The sequence below is a fragment of the Homarus americanus genome, unplaced genomic scaffold (genome assembly GCF_018991925.1).
Source record: "Homarus americanus isolate GMGI-L3 unplaced genomic scaffold, GMGI_Hamer_2.0 scaffold53604, whole genome shotgun sequence".
NCBI classification, from domain to species: Eukaryota; Metazoa; Arthropoda; class Malacostraca; order Decapoda; family Nephropidae; genus Homarus; species Homarus americanus.
This window is the reverse complement of record NW_024742288.1, coordinates 545,103-555,686: the sequence shown is the minus strand read 5'-3', so window position 1 is coordinate 555,686 and position 10,584 is coordinate 545,103. Positions and strand designations below refer to the sequence as shown.

Genomic DNA, 10,584 nt, shown 5'->3' with positions numbered 1-10,584 from the left:
TAATGGAAAACTTTGAATGAAAAAATCCCCAATCATAGTGAATGGAAAAGATAGCCTTAGTGGCTGAGATTAATAGTTTTCGAGTTTTTTCATGGTGGTTGTGTCTTGTTTTCATAATGCATAATTAAATACAGCTGTATCCTGTATATGAATACTTGTAGTGTTTGAGGACTTACACAATCCATAAACCTGAAGATATTGGATACTGTAATATACTCTACTACAAATACAAAATCTAGGGCATGTCTGATTAGTACTGTACTGTACTCTATTAGGAAAATGCAGTCTCAGATGATAGATGGTATGAGGTTATGTTCTTTATCCAGTGTTTGTTGGGGGACTAAACTGTATTGTAGACTGGCATTTCATTGAATTTACTGCTACTGTTTCTTTAGAAAAGATAAATAATGTGTGGGTAAAGGAGATACCCCAGAGAGGAGGAAAAGGCACGTTGAAGATATGTTTTTGTTTTTTCCTTGCCACCTTCAGATTTACCATTACAGTACAGGTACTCTTAATTTCTAACCACATAACTCTCTCCTCAGTTGTCCACCAAGAACATTCCTGCCAGCACTCTGCCGTATCTTCTTGGATGAGTGTGCTCCAGACAACGTATTGGAGGTCACCGCTCGGGCCATTACTTACTATTTGGATGTTTCTGCCGAGTGCACCCGTCGCATCACCACAGTAGAAGGTGCCATCAAAGCCATGTGCAACCGTCTTGTGGTGGCTGACGTTTGCTCTAGAACCAGCAAGGACCTAGCTGAGCAGTGTATTAAGGTATGGCTTAGTATGGTATTCAGAAAAACACAATTATATTGAGTCGTGTTTCTGAATAATTCAACTGTGATCGAGTGTCTAAGATTAAAGAAAACTTTATTTTGAAATCCTTGTCTTTGTTGCAAACATTTGATTCCTTCTTTTATCATTATACTGTATATAGTTTCTTAATACTATTTTAATGTTCTATCTTCACAGTACTGTACTGTATATTCTCTTTGAAGATGTCATTGCATTTCCTTCGTTCTACCAATGCTTTTATTTCACATTTTTTCTTGATGCAAATGTAGTAATGTAACGTAATTTGTGTTCATTTTTTTGTTATGTAGCATTTAAGAATCAATTACATTGTATGAATCCATGGTGCATTAGTTATGAGACATATTGTATTACATTACAGGTCCTTGAATTGATTTGCACACGTGAGGCTGGTGCAGTGTTTGAAGCAGGTGGCTTGAACTGTGTTCTTTCATTTATAAGAGACAATGGTCATTTGGTTCACAAAGACACACTGCACTCAGCCATGCATCTTGTTTCTCGATTATGTGGGAAAATGGAACCTGCTGATCCAGGCCTAGCACCTTGTGTTGAATCCCTCTCTACACTGCTCAGACATGAGGTGAGTGTACTTACCAAAAAAGTACTGTATACATCCCATACAGAGGTATTTTGTATCCTTTGTACAGCACGTATATAAAACTTAAAAATAAAGGAAAGATGCATATACTGTTTTATTGCAATGTTGTAGCAATACTTTATAATGAAATACCTGTACTGTTGGATTTCTCAGCCTATTTTTTCACACTTGTGGATCTTTGCAGGAACTGGTAGCTGCATCATAAAGCAAAAATAAATAGTGTACAGTAGTCCTGATTTATCACAAAGATTTCTTTCCCGAAAATCCTTACTGTGTGCAAAATTGCAATTATGCAACATTAATTTTCCCATAAGAAACAGTGAATTGAGAGGAGGATGCATTCCTGGCCAGGAAATTTTGGGGTACTTGGGCAGGTTTTTTGTGTAGGAATGCTTATGAATTAATAAAGAATATGGAATACAGTGCTGTACAGATTAGAATACAGTTTATAGGCCTGTGTAAATTCATCTTCTCACTGCTGTTCATCAACTGGCCACTCGCCACCACCCCCACAGCTACGAAATACACTACAGCTACGAAATACACCCATTTTGACATCTCTTATGAGTATGACATTAAAACAATAAACATATAGTACAGTATAGGTTTGGTAAGGAGTGATTTATTGAGAGGAGTGTGTTCTCCCTCTTGTGGTCATATGCCAACTAAAGTGTCTCTGCACTTCTAGAAGGTTTTTGCACATGGAATAGATTTTTTCTTACTCTAGCACTATGAAAAATGAAATGCATTGCAATACAATAATTGAATAGTACTGGATACATATTGGTAAAAAATAAAATAAAAATTGCAGAAAAATTTAAACTGCATTATGTGAATTTGTGATAAACGGGGACAACATGTAGTTAATTTTTGTGACTTACAGTAAAGGAAATCTTGAATTGTCATTTTTTCAGGACCAGCATGTAGCAGATGGAGCTCTACGTTGCTTTGCCTCCTTGGCTGACCGGTTTACTCGGCGTGCCCAGGACCCAGCACCTCTTGCACAGCACTGCCTTGTCACCCACCTCTTAGCTCGCTTAGCTGGTAAGATCTTTCTTCACTGATAAAAAATGCTAATGTGAGTTGTACGAAACAGAATTAAAAAAAAAAGAAGTCATTTAATGATTAGTAAAGAGAAAATAGGAGGATGTATGAACAACTGATATCTTATATTTACTATCAAGGTGCTGCACCCCAGCAAGCACCAGGTGCTGCTGCAGCTGCCCCAGGAGCACCTGCAGCAACTACAGAAAACTCCAAGACATCTGCTTCTGTGTCTACTGTGATCTCTCTTCTTTCTACACTATGTAGAGGCTCGCCCAGTATTACTCATGTCAGTACTTATAATATTTGTCTTCTAAAAATAAAAGAAAAAATCTCCCTATTGCTGTCTTAGTGTTTCACAACATTGTAAATATTGTATTATTGTAGAGGTTGTATAACTTTATTTATTTTTTTAATTTTTCTTGAAAATCGGGTCATTATTGTTTAGTATATTGTGGCATGGCCATCTGTCTGTAATGCAGTTAAACTTTAACAATTAGCTCAGTTTTCAGTATATATGTGATGTATTTTGCACTATTCACTACTGTAGTTATGTTGTTTATCATGCAGGCAGAATGGAACCATTCTGCTCCCAAGTTTGTAGCAGATGATTGAAAATATAGAAATATTTTATTACGCTTGTGTTGCTTGTTACAAGCTGTTTATTTATTTGGTACATGAAAATTTGTCACCGTAGTTCACTTTCAAAAAAATTTACTTGCAGAATCTGTTGAGATCTGAACTGCCAGATGCTATTGAAAAAGCTCTCCAGGGAGATGAGCGCTGTGTGCTGGACACCATGCGCTTGGTGGACCTGTTGCTGGTGCTGCTTTTTGAGGGAAGAAAGGCTCTGCCTAAATCAGGAATGAGTGCTGTTGCGAGCAGACTGCCAGGTCTAAGACGAATGGACAGCCCAGGAGAGAAGACCCATCGCCAACTGATAGACTGCATTCGAAGTAAAGACACAGATGCTCTAATAGATGCCATAGATAGTGGGGGAATTGAGGTGAACTTTATGGATGATGTTGGCCAAACTCTTCTCAACTGGGCTTCAGCATTTGGTACTCAGGAAATGGTGGAATTCCTTTGTGAAAGAGGTGCAGATGTAAATAAAGGTAAGTCTACAGTTATTGCCAGAATGTTACCTTAATGGCTTTCATGATGTACATTTTTTGTTTCTATAAACATACAGTAATGGATTTTTTTTAATTAAAAAAATAATGTCATGATGGGTTTAGGTGATATGGCTTAGACAATTAGACAGCACTTGTGGATTTATTTTTGTTACTTTTGAAGATATAGTAAAGTATGGGTAAATACAGTACTAATTTTCAAGAAAACTTTACCCAAATCGATAGGGGTGATAAGAGAAGTAATGTATGTCAGTTGTTTCACTTACAGTGCTGTGGACAAGAAATAGGAACTATGATAATATGTATGATGTAGGCGGGTAGTCTTTCATTATCTCAGGGAGTTGCCACCTTTCCTTGCCAGTTGTTTCCACCCTGTGGGTTGGTGTTAGAAAGGGCATTCAGCTGTAAAACTTTGCTTCAACATGCCTGATGGCAACTGGGTCACCTGAGCTGTGCCCATCCCTGGGTCATTGCTGCATTTTTTGGGCTATCACTCTGAGTTTGCAGTGGTGAGCAGGGAGGAAAGAGAATCCTGTACTGGTTTTACCCTACAGTTGCCATCAGGTAAATGTAGCTAATACTGTACAGTATATGCAAGCGTGGGGAAATTGCCGTAAAACATTGATAATGATGATCGTAATTTATGAATATTTTTCAGGCCAAAGATCATCCTCCCTCCATTATGCAGCATGCTTTGGGCGCCCTCAAATAGCCAAGGTATTGTTACGTCACGGTGCCAACCCTGATCTTCGTGATGAAGACGGCAAAACACCTCTGGATAAAGCACGAGAAAGAAATGATGAAGGCCACAGAGAAGTTGCTGCTATTCTTCAAAGTCCAGCTGAGTGGCTGGTTGTTGCTGAGAGCAAAGTAAATATATACATATACTGTAACTCGGTATGAATTTACCCAGTCCTACTGTTATTTTTATTTCGACCTAAAGATGATAAATGTACAATATGTTGTTATTCATTGTTATGGGTTGAAGCATGACTAGTTCTAGGATTAACAATTATGTTACATTTAGTTTATTTAAAATAAGTCTGCCATCCCTGCCCAGGAAGGGAAAAAGTCAGCTGATGAAAGCAATGCAACAAACACAGAAGATTCGGAGATTGGAGAACCTCGTGGAGATGTGGAAATGGCACCTGTGTACCTTAGTCGCTTACTTCCAGTGTTCTGTCACACCTTCCAAGCTACAATGGTACATACTGTCCGAAAAGCTTCTCTCAGTATACTCAGAAAAATGGTTCACTATATTCCTGCACCTTTGCTTCATCAGGTAAGTGCTGTTTCATAATTATGAAGTTTTCACATCATCATTGATAATATACACCTACAGTACTTTGATATTAGAGCATTCGTAGGTTTTAAGCCAGTAGGGATACTTTAAACATACAACTTCTTAATTACATTTTTACTCTTAAATTTCATAGATGTAAAATTACATTTGTGACTAAACTAGAGTGCCCTTTTTTCTTCTTGAAAACGACCTCAAGCTGTACCTAGATTAAACTCGTTAATTCTTATGTTAATAGATTAGAATTATTCAACCCTTGGCCATTTTATGATTGCTTTACCAACTTTTATTTTTCTCTTTCAAGTATACCTGTATGATTGTAACTGAAGGTATTCTTTTATAAGCAAGATATTGTTTCAAAACTATATTCCTACTTTTTCTTCCAGGTTTGTGGTGGTGAGGATGCAACTATTAGCACAACCACAAATAGTACGAGCACTGCCACGAATACTGCCAATAATCTCTTAGGTTCTCAGCTGGTAGAAGTTATTGCTCTTGTCTTGGGCAATGAGGAGGATGAAGATGGCCATTTAGTGGCTCTGCAGATGGTGGATGATCTTCTCAGTAAGGCTGCACCGTTGCTGCTAGAACACTGTGCACGCTTGGGCGTCATCAGTAAGGTGGGAACGCTGGCTGGCCCATCTGACCCACCCATTGAGGAATACACTCCAATAAAGGGAAAAGAAGAACAGGTTCGTATGGAGAAATTTTTTTAATCGTTATTGAATAAGAGTAAGTTAAATGGTGAAAGGAAGCAGAGTGTGTTTCATAACAATGATTATAAGAAATACACATATGGTGTGTATTTAGTGGACCACTCTTTGTTGATTTCATATTGGTCTAAGATGAAATGAAATGTATGTTCAGATGAATGGAGTTTAAGGACCTGTTTCCCCTAGAAACATATATATATATAATTTTATTTTTATTTTTTCATTCACTGTCTTGCATTTTAATTCCTATACCAATGGAAAATAACTACCCATGAATTTTACAATCAAGTCTTTCTGCACTGAAAACAGATGGAACAGTTGTTGGTTACGATAATCATGTCTCTGTACTGTACACCCTTTACTTGTTACTCACAAGAAGAGTTGTACTCAACACTTTCACCTCATTGTTGGACTCTCTCTCCTTTCTTTAATCTTGCTCATGTACAATCTTTTATATCTCTTTTCTCAACCATTCCCTCCTAATCTTGGCCAACAAAATATTTAGTACTGTACTTTTTTCTTGAGCTACTGTAATACATTGGCAAATCATAATTCTGTAGGATGGTGATGACCCTGGCATGGAAGATGCCAAAGAAGTTATCCCTGGCAAGGCATACCACTGGCGGGACTGGTGTGTAGCACGGGGAAGGGATTGTCTGTACATTTGGAGTGATGCTGCAGCCTTGGAACTGTCCAATGGTTCTAATGGCTGGTTCAGATTCATCCTTGATGGCAAACTGGCTACCATGTATTCCTCAGGAAGTCCTGAGGGAGGATCAGAAAGCACAGGTACTAGGTTAAAGTAATTTTGTGTTGGATTTTATCTGTACGTATCTATATCTATATTTATATGTACTGACTTTTATGAAATGTTAAGATTTGTTGGATTGGGGAAAAGTATTTGATATATTTCGAAAGCATGATGTACTTTTAACATGCCATTTCTTTCCTAAGCAGAGAACCGCAGTGAATTCCTGGAGAAGCTTCAGCGGGCTAAGTCAGCAGTACGACCGGGCAGTCCCAGTCAGCCTGTCTTGTCTACTCCCGGACCAGCACGCTTAGTCATTGGGAACTGGTCTCTTCAGTGCAAAAAAGTTAGTAGAATTGCAGATTTTGTCCTTTGCTATTATTTGTTTGAATTATTTGCTTTGTAGTAAATAAACAGTATTTTAAACACTTCTCTCTTTGTCTTTACTCCCAACTCAAGTGCATAAATATCTTTATTTTTCACATTGTTTGTAGTACTATAATATAAACAGTCATGCAAACTTATTTATATTTCTTCCAATAGGAGGGTGAACTGCACATTCACAATTCAGATGGACAGCAACAAGCTACCATCCTCCGTGAGGATCTCCCAGGATTTATCTTTGAGAGTAACCGCAACACTAAGCATTCCTTCACAGCTGAGACATCCTTAGGGCCTGAATTTCATGCAGGATGGACGGGCCGACGAGGCAAGAGGTTCAGATCTAAGGTTGAGGCAATGAAACAGAAGGCAAGTTTCTTGTTCCTGTTACATATACAGTAATGTGATATATCATAACATTAGAAGTTCATTCATTGAGAGATACACTGTACCTAAACACACGCCAGAAAGTTCTGGCCGGAACCGGAACTTAAAAAATTCCGGCCGAAACCGGAACTGTAAGTGTAGCTTAAACAAACGAAACAAGTCAGTTTGATGACGCCCAGAAATGCTAATACTGTATGATATTATTGGTCTGTGTCTCGGTTTTTAAATTAATTTCTAAAACTGAAGTCCTGAAATGAAGATCAAGTAGACCACTTTGCTTTATATGCTTTACCGCTATTTAATAGTGTTTTTTATATAGGAATGCAACTGCTTCAAGGTAAGATTCACCTTGTATAGTATTTTTCCATAACTGTATGTCATATCACCTAAAATATATTAAGTTTTGCATTTAAGTTGTTTTATAAGTACATACATGGAAAAATATTAACTTGTAAAAAAAAAAATATCAATCTATGGATCTATGGGAAGCCACGAGTCTTTGACAGGTATGTTTCACAACAACCAGTCACACAGAGCCATCAGGATGACGCGTCCAGTAATTGTTTAGTTTAGCACTCAAGTCAGCTCACCCAGCTGCCTCACACACGACTTGGTGTCTCCCTGAATAGCAGCTGAGGTGGACGTAAGGAGGTAGAGAAGTTTAGTAAAGATGCTCTACTAAACCAATATCACAATAAAAAATTCCGGTTCCGGTCGGCAATTTTTCTAAAGTTTCGGCTGCAACAGGAGCTTCACAAAAATTGAGTTTCCAGCCGGAATTAAGTTCCGGTGCATCCCTATGTGAGATGATACTTTTGTTAAAAATTACTGTTTGCGCAAGAGTTTCTGTTATTATGGAAGGTAACTAGTATGGCGTAACAACACTCTTTGCAGAGGATTTTGCATAAAATCCCTTTGTGAGACTTCTATATGTGTCCTATGTTCAGTATAGTACAGGGTACAGCACATATTTACCTTATGGAAGGGTCGTTTTCGGTTTATGCATTCAGTTTATGGATAGGGTCCAGGAATGGAACTTTTCCATAAACCTGAAACAATTTTGAATAATAACATAGAATAACAGGGCATCATATGCACTGTTTATTAAATAAAGTGTGAAACTTAATGGCCCTTATGCTTGTGAATACCTGTACTAGGAGGGGCGCTTGTGGTAGAAGCGGTACCGCTCTTGCCTCGCAAGCAAGATGTCTCGGGTTCGATTCCCGGGCAGGCGGAAGTTGTTTGGACACTCTTCCTAGCCCCCTTGGTCCCTGTTCACCTAGCAGTAAAGTAGGTACCTGTTGTAAATCGAAAGGTTGTGAATTCGTATTCAGGGAAAGTTGTTGGAGCTTCTAAACTTGGAACTAACACAATCCGGAGGAGTGGTGACCCGAGGATCACACCCAACACAGACAAAACCAAATACGTGCGCTATGCGCTAACCAAATAAACGCAGTGGTGTAAAGCCACGGCACTATCTCTCCCACTACAATTCCCTTCCTAACCTCCTGCTCTTCCTCTGTCATCTTCCCTGCTCTGCCTTTCGCTACCAACAACTTTTGGAGCTTCTAAACTTGGAAAAAACCTGTACTAGTGATGATAAGGCAAAATACATTGATATGAGATTACTGGAGTAGATATAGGAAAAAAAGAAAGGTGGAATAGACTCAGAAGGAATAGAGAAACAAGAGTTTAGGGTCTATTTAATATTCACTTAGACAATTGAAGATATAGGAGGATATACCATAATGTACAAGAAATAATACAGTCAAGAATTATGTTATAAGAGGTATGAGTGTACAGTACAGTATATGAATGCTTAGTGATGATAAGTACAATAATGTAAAAAGACTAATAAAATCATTTAAAAAATCCTCTTTGAATAAAATGAAAGGGCTTTACATATATTGATAGGAGCTTTTGTCATTTTTCACAAAAAATTTATTTTTATTACAGGTCAAAGGTTTAGCTCGTGATGTATATGACAAATACTTTAAAGCTGCACAGACTCAACCACGTGGAGTTGTAGCTAAGCTTGGCAATATTGTTGCACAAATTGAAAGAGCTTGTCAAAAACAGGTAAGTTACTGTTTTTTAGACAGTCTTGGGTATGGCTTGATGCTGGTGAGAATATATTTTGCATACATGTGATACATTATAATATTGTTTCATTTTAGTCTGATTCCTGTGAAATTATAGGCAACATTTACTCTTTATGTGTGTTTGTATTTATTCATTTGTGAACTATAGTAAAATATTAGCAAGCCTAAAGTATACATAAATGATTGTTTTTACCACCATCATGATTGCTGCACTACAGGTAAGCAACAAAGGTAGTGGAGAATGGCCTGAAATCTTACGAGCAGCTGTTGAGGACCTAGTCACCCTCCTGCGTGATGAAAGCACAGTGTCTGCCTATGAACTTCATTCTTCAGGCCTAGTACAAGCTCTTCTTACGCTTCTTAGTCCAGACACAACTCATCACCTCCCAGATGACAACAGACAGTTTTCACAAAGACGGGTAAACAAGATGATCAAACAACGACGAAATGTCTTCAAAAGCTGTTTTATGGTAAGTCCAGTACGTACTATATGGTATTCAAGTCAGATCTTATGGTACTAGTTTAGACTTGATTTACTTGTTAATTAATCACTATGAAAATGTTCTTGCCAAGTTTCAATTCCTATTTCCACTTGATTTTATAACTATGTCCCAGACCACACTCACAGAGGAGAAGGATTGTGTACCAGCCTGAAATCATGAATGATTATTGAGTTATTATGCGCTCATAAGTCATCACTCAATCAATTTAAGATCATTTATTTATTCTTCCCAAATTTTAGTTGTCAATTACAGCAGTTTGTCATGCCAGGCTAATTGTTTAAGTATTTAATATGTCAAGTGCCTAATTTTTTATTTGAAAGGATAACAAGTTACATACATTTTAACTAATTCCTCTGTTATTCTATTTCAAATAAACCTTTTGTGTCTTAAGTACAGTAAACATAAATGACTTTGAGGTGGTAAGATTAATGAAGTAAGTTAAGGTTTATATGATATGTTTACCAAGTCATTTTGTCATGCAGGATAAAGTGGATGAAGAAAGTGCTACAATCAGCACATCAGTCAGCCCTGGTACCCAGCTAGTAAGAAAACTAGTGTCTGTGCTGGAGAGTTCAGAGAAGCTTCCTTTATATATTTATGATGTACCTGGTGCTGGATCTGGCCTCCAAGTTTTGAGCCGGCGCTTACGGTTCAGATTGGAAAGAGCAGCGGGTGAAAGTTCTTTGATTGATAGAAATGGCAGAACTCTAAAGGTAAGAGTTTCTTTTGCATCTTATTATATCACATTATCAGTTTTTCATAGATAAAGGAAAACATACAAAAGAAGGATACTGTACTGTATTGATAAATGATAGAATAGCATAACTTATTGAATAGAAGAAATATGTGTTTTAAA

At 37.6% G+C, this 10,584-nt stretch overlaps 1 protein-coding gene across 1 annotated transcript in view; it reads left to right on the top strand.

The window, feature by feature from the left end:
* The first annotated feature begins 524 nt into the window (after nt 1-524).
* Nucleotides 525-10,584, top strand: part of LOC121876712 (E3 ubiquitin-protein ligase HECTD1-like) — a 49,384-nt gene continuing 39,324 nt past the window's right edge. Inside the window, 14 exon segments of the mRNA XM_042382070.1 lie at nt 525-780; nt 1,181-1,399; nt 2,332-2,461; nt 2,602-2,750; nt 3,186-3,576; nt 4,253-4,464; nt 4,637-4,876; nt 5,281-5,586; nt 6,168-6,396; nt 6,565-6,701; nt 6,899-7,105; nt 9,080-9,202; nt 9,444-9,695; nt 10,211-10,441. Coding sequence (XP_042238004.1) covers nt 709-780; nt 1,181-1,399; nt 2,332-2,461; nt 2,602-2,750; nt 3,186-3,576; nt 4,253-4,464; nt 4,637-4,876; nt 5,281-5,586; nt 6,168-6,396; nt 6,565-6,701; nt 6,899-7,105; nt 9,080-9,202; nt 9,444-9,695; nt 10,211-10,441 — 2,898 coding nt within the window. The 5' untranslated portion in view covers nt 525-708.